At 29.3% G+C, this 22211-nt stretch overlaps 1 protein-coding gene across 2 annotated transcripts; it reads left to right on the forward strand.

Moving 5' to 3' along the window:
• Nucleotides 1–992: 992 nt before the first annotated feature.
• On the forward strand, nt 993–21983 carry Wnd (Mitogen-activated protein kinase kinase kinase 13 wallenda). 2 transcript variants are annotated; one of them, XM_072886605.1, is made up of 12 exons: nt 993–1374; nt 8252–8415; nt 15628–15899; nt 16196–16382; nt 16463–16654; nt 17151–17577; nt 18224–18450; nt 18635–18962; nt 19378–19769; nt 19981–20157; nt 20546–20744; nt 21130–21983. In XM_072886605.1, exons 2-12 carry the CDS (start codon nt 8282–8284, stop codon nt 21247–21249), a joined length of 2655 nt encoding a protein of 884 aa, XP_072742706.1. In that variant the 5' UTR covers nt 993–1374; nt 8252–8281; the 3' UTR covers nt 21250–21983. The 2 variants fall into 2 exon arrangements, with proteins under 2 accessions (XP_072742706.1, XP_072742707.1); XM_072886606.1 differs by lacking the exon at nt 993–1374 and adding an exon at nt 8730–9214 and having other exon boundaries at nt 8276–8415.
• The last annotated feature ends 228 nt before the right edge of the window (nt 21984–22211 follow it).

Consider the following 22211-nt stretch of genomic DNA (forward strand, 5'->3'; position numbering starts at 1 on the left):
AAACAATCCAAGGAATGATCGAGCGAATCTCTGCGGCCAATTCCAGGAGAGATTCTCAATCTCGTATCCTGAAATATCTACGTGCTATTTTTCTCTCTAGTATGTATTATATTTATAATTCAACAAGATACTTAATATTGAGTTTTTTTTCTTTTTTTTCTTTTCTGTATTATATCATAGCAAAATAAAAACACTAATTTATTGTGATTATAGACATCTTTTTATAATGAATGAGAATAAAATATTTATAATTTTCCAAACATTTTTAATCGAACACGAAAATTTTCATATACATTAATTTATAAATACAAATAAATTTAAAATAATTCTCACTTTACTATTACAATACACTTATATTTTAATTCTTAAGATTTATGTGAATTATATTTTATTTTTCTTTTATGGTCATGTTTTTTTTTTGCTTTATAAACATGTTTAAAAAAATAATTAAAAAATTAGATTTTTTCAATTCTCTTTTATACATTTCTTTTATATATTTTCTCTTATAATATTTCTCTACATAATATTCATTTTACAATTATAATCTAATTTTAATTTTTCTTTCTTTAGGTGCTACAAAATTTATGATGCGAGGATGAAAAAGAAAAACTATATCAAAATGATTATCAAAAAGAAGCATGAAAATGGCATTCTGTATAAAATTATTTTTGAAGCAAAATATTCGAAGAAACATCTCGCTTCCGGACTAGGTCGCAGCGATAGAGGTTCTTTCGCGGTCATTGCCGACGCGGTTTGAATACCAAAGAGGCGTGGTTTTGGTCGACGTAGAAACCTGTTCGTTCTCCGCGCTTCATCTCGTTGCACCGTGACGTCAGCTGATTCCCGTCCGCGTCCCCGTATCGCGCAGAGTGAGCAGATACCTCCTCCCTCACGTCAGAGCGATCGGACGCCCTCTGGCGTCGGAGTCGCGGGACGATGACGCGCGCCATTTTGTCCAGTGTCCGTCGAACGCGTCGTGCGTCGGGGTGCGTATCGCTGTGGGGTTGTTTTGTTAGCGCTGCGCGAAAGCGAAATAAATTTGAGCGCGGAGACTTAGGCGTGATAACGCACGCGGCGTGTGCGACCGGGCGAGCGTTTGTCTCGTGCTCAGCTCGAGGCGGGTGTAATATGTATTACGTGCCTTCTAGATTCGTGTCTGTGACAACGACGTCCTACGGTACTACGAAGAGGAAGCTCGTCTCCTCGGAGTGTAATCGCTGCGAGTTACTACGAGGACAGACGTAGCGTCGCGACGACGCTTAATAAACAAACGAGTACTACGACCTACGGAAAGCGTGAATGGCGACGACGGAGACGACGATCACGCGAGCACTCGGTCCCGTTGTCGCAGCGGAGAGCAGCGTTTGGCTGCAGGTGAGTATCGAGAGGGTGGCAGCGCGCCGTTTCTGATCGATAAGAGACGCGAGCTCGCGCGCGCGCGTCTCTTCGTCCATCCTTCTCTCGTTTCCTCTCTCGCAGAGGAGGAAATGAGAAGCACACGCTCATCCCCCATTTCTCGCGAGAGAGAAAATGTTCGCGATCCAAGTGGTTTCGTCGGACGGACGATCGGAGCGTACGCGACTCGCTTGCTTGTGCAAGTCGAGCTCGAGAAAAGTGAAAGCTCCTCGTCTCGACGCCGCGATCGTTTCGCCTCGACTCTCGAAGGACCGCACTTTTTCTAGGAAACTTTTGCACTCGCCGCGTTTAAAATGACATAGATGATAGACGCCGGGGTGTAGGATACTACAGGTAGAATATGTCCAAAATGGAAAATGAGAAAGGAAACAGAGATCAGATTGTAGCTTTGACATGTACAATATATTTATTGCTTCACTTACATACTTTTGAAAATTAATTACTTGCACTAAATTTTACATATTTGATGATAGAAGAGAGTGACATTTCACATTGATTAAAAAGCGTCAAAGGTCAAAGATTAAAGGCGCATGTAAAAGACAATTCTGAAACAATCGCTGTCAAAGCTATGCGCGATGACATCTTAAACATTTGGGATTAGCAATTTATATGCAGTTTTGTTGACACTTTTATGGCAATTTGTATGCTGATGATATTCGGTGCACATCGATGCGTTTTAATGCGTGCAGTCGATTTACTGATAGTACAATTAAGTACAATTAAAATATATCCATCTCTCTGTGATATAAAAACAAATATATTAAATCAAATTTGATATAATGTAGAATAGAGAATATAATTTCTTCTCACTTTTTAAATAATTCGTAACTCTGTATAATTTTTATAAATTTTTATTTTTATCATTACTATTTATATTTTTACATCTTTGCATTTTTAATAATTATTTCTAACTTTTTTTTGCTCATAATTCAAGTCGGATTTAATATTAATGATTAACTCTTTTGTCATTATAGGAGTAATTCTATTCTAATGATTTCTGCAACAGTGCAATATCAAATTTTTCAGAAAAAAAAGAAAAAGAAAGATTATATGTTATTATTATATTTTAATCTTTTATCAGATCTGTATAATTATAATGACAATATAATAAATGCGAAATGCAATCTTCGATTTTGTTATATATAAATATCTTATAAAATAGAAGTATATCACGAAATTTAAGCATAACAAAATTTTGAAGACTTAATTTTGTGTTATATTATTAATGACATAAAAATTTTAGCATCTTATTATATTGATAAATCTTAATTTTTTTATTTTAGAAATATATAGAAGGATAATACTCTTATCGAATTGTAGATACTTAATAAAATTAAATACTATTAATATTATAAACATACAGGGAAAGGAAAAGAGAGAGACTATTATCTAATCTTAGCTATTTCTTATATTTATTAGATTATGATTAGATATAAATGTTAAAAAAACTTCGTAAAAGAATTAAGAAATAACAATTTCAATAGTTAATCATAATATTTCGTAATCAATATTGATTTAGTGTTTATAGGGCTACTTCTCGAAAATAAATCCGTTATAAGCGATTAACTGCAGAGTATCGTTTTTGCCATCAAACAGCATTGCAATCACTGGCCATTATCGGGTGGTGATTTCGATGCCAGGATGCGCAACGTACGTATAAAAGCGTACGCGAACTATCCTTTGAAGATTGAGCCTCGCGATTCATGTATTTGCTTATGTGAGGAACGGTTTCATTCATACGTGGCACTTTTGTGCGATCGATACTACACGCGAAACAGGCACTGAAGATACAATCTTAATATACTTAGGTGTACATATATTTTCAATTCACTCATATTTTTATTCACACAGATGTAAATTTGATCGCGTGTGTAATATAATATAACAATGTATATTGAAATTCATAATTAGGATCATTCATTCGATAGTATTTACTGTATTTACTGTATTTCTCGAGGTATTTCTTTGACACGTTTTTATTTTAACCCTTACTGCGTACTCTTGTTTTTGGCATTTTTTAACCATACAAATGGACCAGCATATTTTCGATAAATTTATTAATATGTAAAAATACTGTTAAAAAATCCAAAAAAATTTATATATCTTCTTTGGTCCTTCTAAATAAAACTAGAATAATAAATTTAAAAGTATAATTTGCTTAATTATATTATTTTACAATTATTTGTTTTCAAGAAATTGACACTGTTAGAAAAATCACGAACAGAAATAATCCACCAGTACGAAATAAGAGTTAAATAGCTTTTAATTTAACATATAATTTCAAATTGCTTTAAATTTATTTTTGTTTTAATCAGAGCTGCAGAAAATATTTTTTTTTTTTTTTTATTTTAAAAGGAGATAGAAAATTCTATTTATGATAATCATTCTTTATGTAAAATATTATTATAAAGCAGAATTTTGTAATAATTCTATTCTGAGAACGAAAACTAAAAACATAGATTAAAACAAATAATTATTGGAATTAGGAATTTTATATTGCACATTTAGTATAATTATTATAAAAATAAAGATATTCAGATCAGATTGTACATGCAAAAGAAAATTGTCGATAGTCGAGCTGTAATTAACATAGCAAAAAATTAAATAAATTTATTTAGTTGATGAAATATGACTACAAACTGGTGAATAATTCACACTAATAATGACGCATAAAAAAATCTTCGCCGAGTTTAACATTCGGATCTTCTTTAACGATATAGAAAGTGCATTTTTATCTTCACCCTCGTTTTTGTCCCTAAGGGACCGCACCCGTGTAATCCTAAAGAAGAGTAACCTTGCCTTTGTATGCGCAAGTCAACCTGCACGCAGGTCACTATTTTGAACGGAGGTATATTTCTCTATCAGTGTTTCTCAACTCATTTTCAAATTGTGTTATCTGTACAAAATGATAATATTTATGTGGTAGATTGAGATAAAACAAAAAAATTTGAAGATTTGTATGAAACCCAATAAAGAAAGAATTTTTCATACAGGATATTACAAAAGTAACATTATCTTTTCTTAATATATTTTTTCGTTATTTTAGAAAATAGATATTTAAAAAAGAAATCTATCAAACACCAAGAAAATTAATTATTGCGTGTTTAAAATTTTCTATTAAGATATTTTCCAATTAAAATTTTTGTAATTAAATTTCAAATTCACATGTTTATTTTTTGACTTAAAATTAAAAAAAAAGGGATAAGCTTTTGTCCTTCATATCTGAAATTTAGAGAAACTCTCAAGAAATATTTGTTATAAGAAGCTTTTCTCTATTTTCGCCATACTTTAATATCTTGAACAAGTATATGTATAGCCAATGATTTTCAAATTATAATATAATTATTTTCACGTGTGCGAAGATAGCGTATTATTTTGTGAAAATTTATAATTAAGAAATTCTAGCTTTATTTGCAATAGTTCTATAATTCTCTTGATAGTTTAAATAAATAATTTTAATCATTAAATCAAATAAATTTTTTAAACAAACTAAGGTGATAGATTCACACAGCATACAAGAAAGCATCTTTCTCATTCTTTGTCAAATTATACCTAAGAGAATTATAGTTTTACATAGAAAGAATACTTGTGAAAGTGTAAAATAATAATTAAAATTGAATAGCGAACAAATGTTATAAACTATTTTATTATATATATAAACATACTATTATATATATATATATATATATATATATATATATAAACATACTAATTGTAAGATAAAATTTTTAGCCATATTTTCAATATATATATCGAGAATACAGAGGAGCATATCCCCAATTTCAACACCAAATTACAATATCAAAATCAGGAAATAATCTTTTACAAATCTAGACATATAAATGCCCGTATTCTTATGCTATATGCCCTAATACTTTTTTTATCTAAAGTGTATGCATTCCCTTATGTATAAAATACGAATTTTAAAATATTTATTTCTCGTTCCTGTAAAATTACGATTTTGAACTTACGCCCTTTTGTTTTGAAACTTTCAATATACATTGAAAATAAAACTAAAAATTTTATCTTGATAAGTTTATATATACCGAGGGGTTGGTCACTAACAGTTATAATGTACAAAAATTACCCTTTGATACGGATTACCCTTAAATTATACCTCAGATTACTTAAGGTTACTTAATAGTATCTCAAATTAAAAATAAATTTTGAAAAAGAAATTTTACTTTAAATTATTTTAACGCTAAAGATTATTTAGATTTATCAAAAATAACCTTGGATTACTCAAAATTTTGCTGGGATTGCCGCTGAATTACCTAGCCCTTGTACAAAAATTACCTCAGTGACCAACCCCTCGATACAGTTTTGTAATATTTGTTTGTCGCGGCTATTCAATTTTAACCACTACTTTATGCTTTCAAACAAATTCTTTCTATCTTGAAAGTTTTTTACTTTAAAAAGAATGCTAAAAATTTTAATATTTCTTAATTTCGAAATAATGCATCAGAAAGAGGAAAAAAGAGTTCCACACCTTTCACATATGCATCATTTTCAAGTTTTATATATATATATATGTATGTATGTAGTATATCAATTTCTTTCGTCATACTATCATCATTATCACGGCGATAAAAATTATCGTAAATTGTTTCTCTCAAGAGAAGAAAGAAATAAACATCCCTGATTTTTATTGCCTTTTTTTAGAAAATATACAATATTGTATATCAGTCATATGAGTAACGAACTGACATATGCTAGTATTTGCTGCTATTTCTGTCAGATGGCCGCATGTAAGTTATATCTGATCGAAGTCGCAATTTATGTACATGGGGTGCATAGAATTAGAACGCAGAGGGTATACATTCCTTTCGTTAAAATCCATATCTCTTACGTAGAATTAGCAATTTTTTAAAATACAATATTACTGAGAGCTACGTTTACTCTTTTGGAACAAACTATTCTTATGCAGCTTCCTCTTTTCACTGTGAAAGTTTCATAAAATTTTTATTAAATATTTCACATAAAAAAATAATATTGCTCGTTTTAGAATCAAGCTACGTTAATATAAATTACTGATAAAATTTGATTAAATAATTATATAATTGTTATAGAACCAAAGCACACACATCTATTTGAAAAATAAATATTAAACAAATAATATAACAATTGAATATATATAATTTAGAAATAAAATTTTGTATATGTTTTGTAGATTATATTGAACGAATATTTATATTATATTATTATGTTTAATGCGTGTTAGAATTGACGATATTTCAAAGTTCATTAGGTTCAAAGTATAACCTGGAACTTAGCAAGACTTCGATCCAGGTGCGCAATATTAAACGGAGGCACACCTAGTCATGACTCATTCTGGAAGAGTTCCTGGTTTCTTTCGCCCTTCGTGTAAGGGATATATATGAAGCGAATATAATTTAGCCCTCATTTTATTACGCTACCGATAACTTATCTTCTAAATATACAGAAAATTTACAAACCTTTTCAGCTAAGTTTATTATAAATTTAAAAATAAAATATGCTTATTTTTATTTGCATTGAGTATTATAGTTATTCGCATTTTCCGCAATATCCGAACCATTCGAACAATTAAATCTCCAACTAACGGATTAAATAGTTTGATTATCAGTTCCTATCTCAACTTTAAAACTCGAGCGTATTTACTTCGAAACATTAACACACAACTGTTTAAACACGTATTGTTTGATAACACATATCGCTTGAATCTTTTGTCTGAGAATAAGTTTTACTGGGGAAAACTATTTGCCAAATGATATTGTTTATATTATTTATGTTATTGTTTATTTAATACGTGGCTCATAATTGTGCACGTGTGAATATTTTGATCGCTTGCACTTATCTTTTGTTTGCATTCTAACTCTTCATTGTTTTGAAGACGACTATCTTAATTGTCGGAGAAAAATGCATAAATTACAAACAAAGTCAAATGAGCTCAAAGTCCAAAAAAATCGGTATGTCAAATAAAGTAAAACAAGTGCTAAGGTTCGAACAAGCAAAAATACCACGGTTCTTACTAGACCGGCATTCCATTGAACCCACAGTTGCCTCTTCTCCCCGATAAATATTATGCCAAAGGCGATTTCTTATTCCTCTCCTTCTCCTATTCCTGTTCGAGTCCAGCGTGGTAACAGGTAACCACACTCGGATGCAGCCCGACAAATTTTTAGCATACTGAAATGTGTTGGTTGAAATAATCGACAGTTGAAATAATCAAAACAAAACTAAATTTTTTAAATTATTTTAATACTTCGTACGTAACGATATACGTAAAAATTTCATAAAAGTCAGATTAATTTTAAAATAACAAAATTTCTTGCATTGAATGTTTGATAGCGTTTATCTTTGACACTCACAATCAGTGTCAATTTATAATTATAAATATAATAATTTATTTCTTTAAAATAAAATATGTGAAAAAAATTTTTAATTTATTATAATATATACGTTAAGAATCATTAAAAAATATATTAAGTATCCAAGATTTAATTAACTTTTTGTACATTAAACTTTTATCATGAATAAATTTTTTATTTTAAAATTTACTAGAAAATTTGTTAATATTAAAAAAAAAGTTGGAATTAATATAGTACAGGATTTTGCATTCTCTAAGTTTGAAGCGAGATATTTTATGTAGAAAAGCAATTTAGATAAATTCCGTTTGAGGAGTAAAGTTATCTTTCTACCTTAATTAGAACAAAATATTTCAATTTCTACTGTCTAAAGATAAAATAGTATCGAGGAACCAATATCAGCAATGATATTGGTTCCTCAGTATGACGTGTGAGTGAGTAATGAATCCATTAGCGATTTAAAATAACGAAATGCGTCTTTATTTCAGATGTGGCATTAATCTGGTACGTAAGCGAGAATGCGCACCTCTGCCGAAATCCTGTCCCAATCCGAGATGTATAATCTGGAAACTGAGGAAACTGGGATGTCCGCGGATGTGAACGGAGTAGTTCTGTCGTCTCCTCATCCGGAGACTCACATATTCACCAACAGGTAATTTCAGGCTTTGTTGTTAATTCTCAAATAAAAAATCCCGATCTCTCTTTCTCTAACATATTACTTCAAACAAATGTCATTTTATCCGACAAGAAAAATATCGGCTGTCAAAATATGTATAGAAACATAATACACAAATTGTTGAAAAAAGTAAAGGGGATCTTTATATAATCTCATACATATATCTATAAAGATATAACATTTCTTTATAATTTGAATTATTTATAATTCTTATTATCGATCCACATACCAATGGAATATTAATCCTACTTAATAATATTCCGATGTTCCTTTGTATTATACATTTATAGATTCGAAATAGCGCGCCTGGCCGCGTTGTGTGTGCTTACGCACTAACGAGCGCTGTCAACGCGTAGTGGTATATTGGAGCAGATAGGCCGAACGAAAGATAAGGAAGGAGAGAGAGAGAGAGAGAGGGAAGGAAAGGAGAGAAGAGGGAGAGGTTTGAAGATAGTTTCTCTTGGTCCTCTCCGTAGTATCCGCTGGTCTCCGCATACCAGTAAATAAGAGACAAGCTTAGTGTGTGCATGTCGCTTCGAAATCTTGTCTTCGAAGCGTTTGGTGGTGCGATTATACGACGTTATTCCGCGTCTCGTTGCATTGTTGCGAGATACTACTAGTGTGCTCTCGTTTATACATCCATATGCTACGTGATGGTGCTGGCACGGTTCTTCTTCAAAAAGCAAGCGGCGCAAAATGACGACGATACCACCGCTGGCGATGTCGCCGCCGTCGCGGTGATATCCGGCAATGTAGCCAGCGCTACGGCCAAGAGGTGAGAGCGGATTCCCCGAGACACGCTTTGAGGAACGTGTTTTCGATAACGATAACACCGTCAACAGCGCGGCGCGACTCCGTTCTCACTCTTATGCCCGACTCATTATCGTCTATCACTCTTATGTTTTCGATTCATTATCGACTGTCTCGATCATCTGCGACGCCGAAATTTCATCAGCCGAACTGTTTCTTACTCTTCGCACAAATCTCACGACCTGAGAAAGGGAACACGATATAAAGGGGACAATCTTCCCTCGCTCTAGTGTCTTTGATTTGTCCCGACTCTCGTAAAATGAAAGACGCAAAACTTTAGATTGAAATTCTTTCGTTGTCAGTTAGACATACTTCGTGTTCAGTCATCATGTTTAGTCAAAAAGGACAGATATTTTATAATTAAAAAATATCTTATAATTTTTAAAAATATCTTTTGATTAAAAATATTTAATAAGTCACGCTGCACGAATTTTAAATGTAATATAACTTTTTTTGTTTTGTTTTTTTGTAAAGTCACAAGCTTGCTATATAGATGCATTGCTCGTAAACATAAAATTATATATGAATTCAAGCTTTAAAAAAATTATAAATTTCGCTTTTTTGATATATCATCTAGGCAACATTAATGTCGTAATTTAAATTCGTAAATATTTAGAAACAAGGAAATATATTTATACCTTTTTTAATTAGAAATAAAATTTTAACATGATGTACAAGTTTCAAATATATATAAAAGTCCGCACAGCATTTACATATTAAATATGTATGTAATAAAACACTGTGCAAATATTGACTATGCTGATTTTTTACTGTTCGTAAATTATAGCTACACGTTTACATTAGTATCACGAGAAATCAGAATCTTTCCAACGTTTTTGCATAATTATATATTAAAGTAAAAATGTCTATTTTTATCAATACCTCTTTCCGTTTTTATTAATAGCTTTTGCATTATTATCCTTGCAGTAAATATATTTTAAATCTACTTTAAATTATTTTAAATATATTTTAAATTAAAAATATATTTTAACTTTTTTAAATATGTTGCCTCTATCTATCTATCTCTCTATCTCCTGCTTTTATTAAAAAAAAATTCATGTCATTACTTTAAAATACTATACTTTTATTGTACATAATTAAGAATAAATAAAAAATATCGAGGAAAGAGAAGAACACTTGAATTTTTACACCAACAACATTACACTACATGCTCAATATTAATAATGGAATAAATTGATAATTCGTAACAATATAAAATATGCATATAAAATTTAAAAATGATACAACATAATGATGAATATAATACTATTGAAAAATGTGACTGAAAATACCGCAAATTTTCAATTAAAAGTGAAAAAATTAATCAACTCAAGTACATATTATAATACTTTGTATACATATAGAAATTTATATATGTGATAGTGAAATGAAATCGCGCATCCAACACGCTGTATTGGACGTAGTGTTTACGACAACGAGCACGGCCCTCTCATTGAGTGACGCCAGCAGACAGCTGATACGAAGGCCATGGTAAACGTGCATACACATATGTATTGTGCGTTTATTTGACTTGTTCACTATACGTACATTAACGTTACATTAACATTCTTCGGCTTCTTACACGTTCGAGAATGGAAACGATAAGAAAAGAGAATAAGAGAAGATTGTATGAAGACAATTATTATATCTTAAAACCGGCGCGATTCTTTGTCAAGGGCACTGCTGCTCGTAATTTCAAGCCTTTACTCCCTAAATGGATATATCTTTTACTAATATAGCTTTTAGCTTTACACCGACAGTTTTGTTGTTTACTCTTGCATGGATTAAAAAGGAAAATTATATATATATACACATATATGGGCAGTAGTGATTTATTTTTATCAAGAAAATTCGCTAGGAAATTAAACTTTTAATCTTTAATCATTAATCAATTATTCAAAAATATGTCTTATAATATAATTATCCGAAAATATATCTGTTATATAATATAACGTATAACATTCCGATAAATAATCTTTCTATTGAAAAAAATTTGTTCTCGATTTTTTACTTAATTTTTTTTTTTGCTTTTATTAATGTGCGTGTTTTTTCTCTGAGAGTTTAAGATTACAATCAAAAGTTTTGTCCATCGGAATTTCAATGGGAATAATATCATCTGAAAAATACATCTAGCATTTGACGGCATAGTATAACATAGTTAATGTCGACTGTCACCGATTGAGCACGTGGTGTGATAACATCGGCGTAATACAAGCAATATATCGACATTTCTTTGATTTTTTTTTACGACTTACTTTTTCTACTTCTGCTACCGAATATCTTGGTTATAATTTATATGAAATCGAATATAAAAATTGTCACGCGTTTCTAAGCAATTATTTTGTCGTGGAACGTCGCACAAACTATATCAGTTATCAATAAGATCAACAGCTGATAACTGTAATTCAAACAACATCCGGATTATTTATGCAATTCCTTTTGTACACGCGCGGAATTCTTACTTTTCCTTTAAGATCTTATAATATAAAAGAATACATTATCTTAGAAATAGATAAAATTTAAATTAACTCTTTATATAAAAGTGTCAAAAAAGGTGATTATAAAAACAACAAATACAGAGAATTGCCATATTTTTCCTTTGTTAGTTCTGGGTTACTTTGATTTAGTACTCTGATTATTTACAATTAGTATAATAATTGAGTAATAATTCTTTGAATGAAATTCTAATTTAAAATGATTAAAAATATATAAGATTAAATAAGCCTAAAGAAAAGATTAAAAATGCGTGTTTTTGTTTTTTATAGATTTTCATTAATTACGATCAGTAAAATATCTCTACTATTTAGTGATGTTGATTTCATTTATACAAGAATATTCAAAAATATTATTACGAGAACAATCCAGAATTGACAAATGTTCTATTAGATGCTTTAGTAAGGCTCTTTTTTCTCATTATAATTATACTGAATTATATTAAAAGGAACAAATTATATAAAGTTTTTCTTGTGAAATCCATTGAAATATGTACATTGAAATACATTTTTTTCATATGCTGTCACTATTTCGATAATAAAAATTGGTAAAATATGCCGAATATTTTTTTATCTCTAAATTGATAAATAATTGTAAATCTTGATCGATTAATTGTCATGAGATCTATTTTCAATGAAATAAGCGTACAAGTTGCAATATATTATTACAGATAATGTTATATGACTGAAGATATCCACGCAATATGTAGTTTACATAAATATTTTAGATATAATTCACACTTTAATGCACACATATTGTGCTATATTTGTAAAAGTAGAGCAAATATTATCAGCAGAAGACAAAGCGTTTATTTAAAAATAAAGAAAAATTCTCTTCCTTATTATATTTGTATGTTATGATATAAATGTAATATCCAGATAAGTTTGTTTACATAGATTCTTTTAAAGAAATACGTATACACTACATGTATATTTCAGTAAATGGATTTTTTCCGACTAGATTATATCTGTTCGCGCGCGCGCGTTAAACACTAAAAAACATAGAGAATGACTATTACTATCAGTTAAGAGTTTTTAGGAATGTATTTGTGTCGTGTAACACAGTCGCACATAAAAAGAGCACAATCGATATTTGCGTTGCACGTCACATCACATTGTTACATTTCGCTCAAAGGTTTGCTACGATCGCATAACGAATGAAACGCTTGATAACGCGATATGGTGTTATCAGAACCGGTAATATGAATCTTCACAATAAGTATAAAAAGTTGCATCGGATTAATCGAAATTACAGTGACAGGGCGTGACATTCCTTTGCGATACGAATACGATACGAATACGAATATGTTATCTGAGTATAGAGAGTGTCTAACAAGCATTGATCTTAATTTCAAAAACAAATTTCTTGACAAATCTGGTGTCGATTTTCTCGTAAGAAAACTTTCGAGAAAATTTATTATCGTGGACTTTTTGTATGTATATATACAGGGTGTCCTGTAATTTATGAAACACCTACTAATGGCAGATTCTTGAGATTATTTGGAAACGATTTTTTCTCAACGAAAATGTCGAGGCATCAATAATTTTCCGAGTTATTCGAGTTATATTTCGAGAAAATTTATTATCGTGGACTTTTTGTATGTATATATACAGGGTGTCCTGTAATTTATGAAACACCTACTAATGGCAGATTCTTGAGATTATTTGGAAACGATTTTTTCTCAACGAAAATGTCGAGGCATCAATAATTTTCCGAGTTATAAGCAATTGCAAAAAAGGCGCTTTTGGCAAACTAAACTTTTTGGAATTAAAAAATTACCAAAATTATATTCTTCAGTTAATTTCAGAGTTACTAGAGCTTAATAGAATTTTAATTTGAGCCTTAATTACAAAGATATATAATGAAATTTACAAAAAATGATGACGTCCCTCGATATTTTCGCTGAGCAAAAATCGACTCCAAATGATCTCAAGAATCTGCATTTGACCTAAATTTGCAAAAGCTTAAAAATCTATAGAGATCTTTTTCGTTCTTATTTTTAAACTTTTTCAAAATTTTCCAATTATTTCAAAATCTTTAGTGTTTTGATACTTCAATAAGAGCAATCAATCATGAGAGTTATGTACTTTGAGAGTTGACGCTTCACAGATAAACACTGATGTCCCATCGGAAATAATGAAAGGTTTGATTTTGTTTGTCAGATGCGTTCGTATTCACAGAGAGGAAGTGTGTCCACCACCTATTGTGTTGGCCATGAAAAGTCATTGACACAAACGCAAACCTCTTTACACTATGTGTAACACTGAAGAACATTTATGTTTGAACAATGCAACTATGTATTATCGATATTGGGTTCGTTCAAAGAAATGCTATTAGCGTTAAAAATATCCCTCTATCTTTGTTTTATTGAAAGTTGAATAAGAACTTATTATAATAGTGTCTCTCTCTCTCTCTCTGATCTCAGCCATTATCTTCGCGTTCTTTCAATAGAGTATATAAATTTTTGGAGAAAAAAAACGTAAACCAGATTATTTACGGATAATTAATAATGAAAAGAATAAAGAGAATTTTTTTAATGTTTATTTTTAACAGTACTATATTTTGAAATGTAGTATATTTATAAAAACAGAGACATCAGATCTTATTCCGTTCACTACTTTAAGAATAAAAGATTAGAAGTCCCGTCTACTTGTTATCACAAATCAGGTTATAGATCAGGTGATAATTGATTTGCAAAAGATGTCAGAGTTTCAATATTTCTAATAAAAATATTATCAATATTGTGCATAGTTTATTGATATTTATATTTTATGTTGAAAAGAATTCAATGATTTTTATTAAATATAAGTAATATTTTTGCGTACGTAATATAATCGTACACTGAATACATTAAATACATGAGACTATTCGTCGACTGATGTGACGATACATACGTCATTTCTTATCGTTCATCAGACTGCATAAAGATAAAATTACATGCGATTAATTCGTTTTTTAGTGTAAATTCAACGAACTTATATCAAGATAAGTCTCTTTTGCTTTTATATTGATTAATTTTTCATCTGTATAATATAAAAAATATATCAATAGTAGGAATATAAGATCCTCTCTTTCTTTTATATTACATATATATCATTGCATAGTTTAAAAACTATTTTAGAAAAAAAGAATTAACGCGTTAGAAAAATAAATAAAAAATAAATTAAACAAATATAAAAGAAAAAGAAAATAACATATATATATATAAAGTTATTATCGACAATTTTTTCTCTTAAAATTAAAAAAAAAACACATTGTTTTGTTCCTTAAAATTACGTGTTTTTAACATCCTACAGCTAAAAAAATTTCTTTTGAATTTAAGTCAAGTTTCATAAACTACAACATTTCACCTCAAAATATATTTTTTAAATTTTCCTACCATTTTTTTAGTCGAGTTACATGTCTTTCAAACTAAATCTAAATTTTTCAGATATTCTCGATATTTGACGAAAAATCATTACAGACAACAAATTAAAAAAATATTTTAAAGCTTGAAGTTATTAGTTTTTAAGCTATCAAGTTTAAAAAAAATTTATTTTCTCAGTATTTACATTGAAAAATAAAGAAAATTTAAGGATACCTAATAATTTTGATCATGTTTGTGTATAAGAACAAATATAAATCATCTTAGGATTATTTTAGCATAAAAATTAAATAATTATTGAAATTTGTAAATATCATCTGTATAGGATGTATGAATATATATATATATATATATATATATATTATATATATATATATATATATATATATATATTCATACTTTATATATTATAATTCATATTTTATATATATATTTATATATATATATATATAAAATATAAATTACTTATGAATATAATTTATTTCAAAAGATAAGGATTTAATATATTTATAAATTTTTAGCATGTTATGCATTCAAGAAGAACTGGCTCAATTGAGTGAAATCGCGACAAGTCCCGAACGACTAATCACCGAACTACGAGAAGTTCAATTACCTAATAGTAATCCGAACTCGGGGAGTAGTTCTAGCGATACAGCAACAAAATGCACTCCCGAAACAGAAAGCATCGACTCTCAAAGATCGAATTGGGTCGAAGGCATATTGGGATGCATGCGTCCTGTTTGGACGATGTTATCGAAGGCAGCTATTAACGAAAAAATTAAGAATCTTGCAAGTAAGTTACATAAGTTTTCATATAGTTATGCAGCTTTATCTATTAATTGGAAGTTTCTCCTTTTTTTAAATTAAATTGAAGATTTTTAAGAAATTTATATATATTTAATATAAGATTTTATATACAATAAGAATTAGCAGTCAAATAGAATACATCATTACAATTGTTTTATAATATCTTTACAATTGTTTCAACATCTAATTCATTTTTGCTTTGAATATTCTGAAAAATAACCAAATTTGAAATTGTTATATATTGCATTTTTGATACAGTGATTAACATGGGCTATGTTTTAGCGGATGATTGGGAGATACCTTTTGGAGATATCAGTGAGATGAAGTGGGTAGCATCCGGGGCTCAAGGTGCAGTATTTAAAGGGAAATTAAATAGAGAAATTGTAGCTGTAAAAAAGGTGAAGGAACCGAAAGAGACTGATATACGCCATTTAAAAAAGCTCAATCATCCGAATATTGTACAATTCAAGTAAGGTTTATTATTTATTCTGTTAAGTGTTACATTATAATGAGTTACATTATAAAACTTATTATTTAATATACTTACAGAGGAGTCTGCACAAAACCTCCTTCCTATTGCATAATAATGGAGTTTTGTCCATTTGGGCCATTGTATGACTTTCTGAGAGCTGGAGAACCGGTTCCTCCTGTTAGATTGGTGTCATGGTCAAAACAAATTGCTGCAGGGATGGGATATCTTCATGCTCATAAAATCATACATAGAGATCTCAAAAGTCCAAAGTAAGTAAATAACGACATAAATAAAATAAAACTTTTGTCAAATTTGTAAGAAAAGCATTTAAACTATTTTATTTTTCTATTCTATTTTATTGATATTTTTCATATTATAAAGATTATCAACATTAATTACTTTTACAAGCTTCAGATTTGCAAATTTATTATAAATTAATTTTTATTAATTTATTATAATCAATTTTAATTAATACAGATGTGATTTTAAGATTAGTTACAAAAATTTGACTTAGTTTAAAAATAAAAAATTAAAAAATATTTAACAATATCAATTTTTCTCAACATTCTTACTAAGAAAAAATTGACTTTGGTTAAACCCGTTTACTTCGTGAATGAAAGATGGTTCGAAGTAAATGTATATATGTAAACACTTGTATGAATTTAAATTAAAAATTATTGACAATATAAAATTAAATATAGATAAAATACATCTAAAATTTGCTATAATTACTATGAAATAATGAGAGAATTATGATGTCCATAGCGTTCTAATAGGACAAGACGAAGTAGTGAAGATCAGTGACTTCGGCACGAGTAGACAATGGAATGAGGTCAGCACGAAAATGACTTTTGTTGGTACTGTGGCTTGGATGGCACCGGAAGTAATCAGGAACGATCCGTGTTCGGAGAAAGTGGACATATGGTCATACGGCGTCGTACTGTGGGAATTGTTGAGTGGCGAGATACCTTACAAGGACGTGGATTCCTCCGCCGTGATGTGGGGAGTAGGCAGTAATTCTCTTCACTTGCCAATTCCCACCAGTTGCCCAGAGGGTTTTGGACTTTTGGTCAAGCAATGTTGGGCGACCAAACCGCGTAATAGACCCTCCTTCAAACTTATCGAGATGCATCTCGCTATCGCAGCTGTCGATGTATTGTCCTTGGAACCCGAAGATTACTTTAAGGCACAGGTATTATCGTTTTCTTTACTTTTCTTTTGTGATATTGATGTATGGTACAAATTTCTAAAAATTTAAACTTAAGTTCTTAACATTTCCATACCTTTCCTTGTAAGTATTCCATCCTATCTATGGAACTTCGACACATTTTAATAGACTTTCATACTGATTCTAACTTATCTACTCGTTATCAATCGTAACCTGCCTTTCATTCTTATCATATATTAAAACTTCAGAACTTCTTTCCCTATTTAGTCATGAAATATTTCAATTCTCTTTCACTTTCCATTTGTCCCATTCTATCTCTTTCCTCTTTCAAAATTGCGATGCTATCTTACATTGTTAATAATTTTAGATAATTCTATATGATTTCAGTCAACTAACATTTCTATTTGTTTGTTTGTTACTTGTATAAGTTAGGTATTGGTCAGCTGACAGCTGTCATTTCGCTCTTTATTGTAATTGACGTATTCTGTTTCTTTTCTATTAGTGTTCACAATGTAATGTAAAATTTCATTAAAGAAGATATAATATTTAACAATTAAATTTTATGATAAATTTTCTTAATTATTGAAAAAGGTCTTTAATTGATGGCTAGTATTCTCTTTGTAATTAATAAAGATACATAAAGAGATAACAAATTTTTTTCTTGTTACAGCAATCTTGGAAGAAGGAGATACAGGAACACATGGAACATATGCCTCTATTCACTAATACCAATCCACGTTTCGAAAATGATCTAATACTACGGAGGAAAACTGAATTACGACATGCTCAGGATGTCAGAGAACACTATGAACGCAAACTTGAACGCACTAATAACCTATATCTGGAACTAAACGCTATTCTACTGCAATTGGAGCTACGCGAGCGAGATGTAATAAAGTGAGAAAAATATATATTTATATATATATATATATAAAAGTGAATACATATTACGTTATACATTTCTTTAATAACAGTAAACAATATTGTAACAATATTGCTTTGCAAAACCATGTTCTGCATTTCGAGCGATTATTAGGACACAGCCAAAATCCTCACTTCATAAATATCTGGTTTTTCTCAGGAGAGAACAGCAATCAACGGGTTACAAGCAGTACAAGAAACGACTTGTTCGTCCTTTATTGAAGGCCCAGGAGAGGCTGTACCGCAAACGAAATGGCACAGTGCAGTTTTCCACTTCCTCAACGCCCACTACTCCACCATCGCCCACGGATTCACCGCAGAGCCCTGTCAAAGCCATCATGTACACACAATTGAACGAATCCAATCAACCAGAAACTGTTTTGGCATCGGGCAATAGTTTCAAACAGCGTAAATACAGGCATCGTAGAGTTGGTTCAGGTTGTGGTCTAAGTTCCAGTCCAAGATCGAGTCCTCATCGTGAAAGAAAGGTAAGATGCTTAACTAATAATTTATAATAAATTAATTGATCTTGTTAAATCCTTCACTGTCTTATATTTCCAAGAAATATATATATAGGCTTATCAGTTTAAAATACATTTTTTGAAAAAAAAAACGTACTATTTTATGAAGAAAAAAACGTACTATTTTTTAAATATTTGTTAGATCTAATTTGAATATTTAACAAGGTTTCTAATTACAATTAATTAATTGATATTATTTCTTATAAAAAATAAATTTATTAATCCGCCCTCTTTTTCTCTCTCTTTCTCAAAAAAGAGATTTTTAAAATTATTTTTATATATTTTTTTGCAAGAAATATGCAAAAATATATATACAATATTAATTACCTTATGTATTAGAAATTATATATATTATAATATATGACATTCTTTCTAATTGTAGAGTATAGAGGCATCTGTAAGATTCATTGATAATCACACACAAACGGATATCATGGACATCAGTGAAGTAGATCACACTCCGTTAGCAAATATAGCGTCTTCCTCACCAGAAAAGTCCACTTTGGAAGTAGCCAGAAAACACTCATTAAATAAACAAGTAACAGAATGTATAAATGGGAATCCGATTTTGCCAGAAACGCATTATCCGATGCTAATTAGTTCATGCTCCAGTCCTGAACCTTTGAATGAAAACAACGCCAATGGAAACGAACGTTTAAAGGATTGTAGTGACGACGACAATCTTGAAACTCTCGGTAGAAAAGTCAGCGAGATTATTATTGCGAATCGCCTCATTATTGACAATGGAAATGGCGATGATATAATCTCTCACAGGTATTGTATAATAATATTATCTAAGATATGATGTAATTTTTATAATATATATTTATTAAGAAAAAATATATTAATTATTTTATTAATTTTTTTATTATAATTTTATTATACATATTCTGTTTTCTTTTAATAGTAATTAAGATTGCATAAAATTGCATCACTTAAGAATCTATAAATATTATATAATTCATTAAATCAATTTTTATAATAGAAATAAAGAAGATTCGGGCAAATTATCTGGACATTATGCGGAGCAATCTGACATTAAACTACGAATTTCTTTAGACAATACAGATGATCGCGAAGATGATGCTTGCGAAGAAAGCTGGTCAGATGAAGAAGGAGAGGATCCAAACTATACTTACAATTATTCTTTGAGACGAAGAAGGTACACATTTTAATATAATAAAATATAATGCTGAATATAATGTTGAATATTTTTACAATTATTTTATATTCTATAATTGTCCGTTTAAAATCTCAAAAGATTTAGTGTAATAGTCGTTTAACTTATTTGTTCAAGAATTTTAAGAATATCTTCGAAAAACTTTAAACAAAATTCTGAGATATATGAGATATTAATTCTTGTAAGTTTTTTTAGATATTTCTTGTGCAGAATTCTTTAATAGAAATATTGTATATACGTGTGTGTGCGCGCGCGTTTGTAGATATTGTAAAGAACTTTTAATAAAATTGCTTGTCTTTTAAAAACATTAATAAATATTGAAATGTTTGCTTTTATCAAAAATAATTGTTATAAATATTCTATTGAATAGTATCGCAAGGAAGCCAATTGGTCCCGGCTGCAGATTACGGAGATCGAAGCCAACAATACCTGGAAGAATACAGGGAGCATTAGCTTCCGATGAAGAAAATACTTCTGAATATTCACATCCTCCGTCCAGTCAGACCTCCACTTTAGAAAGCAATCCTGATGTTCAAAGGGTTCTTCGTAATATACAACATTCCCAAAAAGTAAGTAAATTAAATCTTTTTACATGATATAAAGTCTAATATGAAAAATAATTGCAAGAAGAAATAAACTTATTAATTACATTAATGTAAGATATTAACTTATTAATTACATTAATATAAGATATTAACTTATTAATTACATTAATTTATTATTATATATTGTCACAAACAAATATATCATATATATTATATATACATTATTTAAACATTAAGCACATTTTTAATTTTTTTTTTTTTTTTAATTTAATTTAATTTATCTGAATTATTTGATTTTTTGCACATGATAATCCAATTTTATAAATAATATAATGTATTTCTTTTTTTATAAAATATATGTATGAAATAAAAAAAACGTTCTTATTTAACATATCTTATTTAAATTTAGAGAAAGGAAATAGACGACGCTTCTGATACATCGAGTCAATCGGAAACGGACGAAATCAGTGAAGTTACAATCGCGTCTCAACCAGTGAATGGAACTATGAAAATGGAGAGCCGAGTATAAGAGTATTGTAGTATAATTTTTATATTTGATTTATGAACGCGCTATATTATAGGATAGAATTATTGCCTAAAAGAATGCGATAATTACATCATTCTTCATTCTGTAACTTATGTTAAATATTGTAGATATTTATCTATTCATATATATATATATATATATATATATATATATATATATATATATATATATATTATATATAATATATGTGTATATATGTGTATATATGCAAATAATGACGTATATATGTAGATACACGTAAATAGCATGTATCACATACATTCATATATACATATATACTAAAAATTATTTAGAAAAAATAGCAAACGATTGAAACTTCGAGACTTTACATTTCAATGAAATATTAAAATAGTTTTCAGAGCATTTTTCATCAATGTGTATAATCAATCACATGAATGAGTAAAGAATTAGATTAATATTGCTCAAGTTAATTTGAGTATACATATAAGATTTTTTATAGCGTATATTATACACACATACCACATGAGATCATGTACCTAGATTTATAATGTAATTTTCGTCCAACAAATCTAAATACTGCTTCGAAGAATGTTATTCACAAATGTAATGATTGTATCATTGATATCATTCGAAATCGTTATATACATCGTATATTATATATGCCTCAAGTTATTCACTAGAATCATTAGTGAATGTTATGGTATGTATAATGTACATACATGCTTCACACAATACAACATACATCAGGAATCGTATATTTATTTTTTTTCATGGTATCTAGTATTTTTCATCCACTAGTTTAATAATTACTTTCAAATAAAATGCGTATATACATTTTTAAGTCCCAAATTTAATTTTAAACTGTGCATACACTCAAATTGGCATAGAAATCAATTTTCTTTGTACATTGAAGAAGTAGGTAGTCAACAATTCTTCAAGTTCATATAAATTTCTTTGATTATATATAAGTATATGTCAGATGA

Source organism: Anoplolepis gracilipes, chromosome 2, assembly GCF_047496725.1.
Source record: "Anoplolepis gracilipes chromosome 2, ASM4749672v1, whole genome shotgun sequence".
NCBI lineage: Eukaryota > Metazoa > Arthropoda > Insecta > Hymenoptera > Formicidae > Anoplolepis > Anoplolepis gracilipes.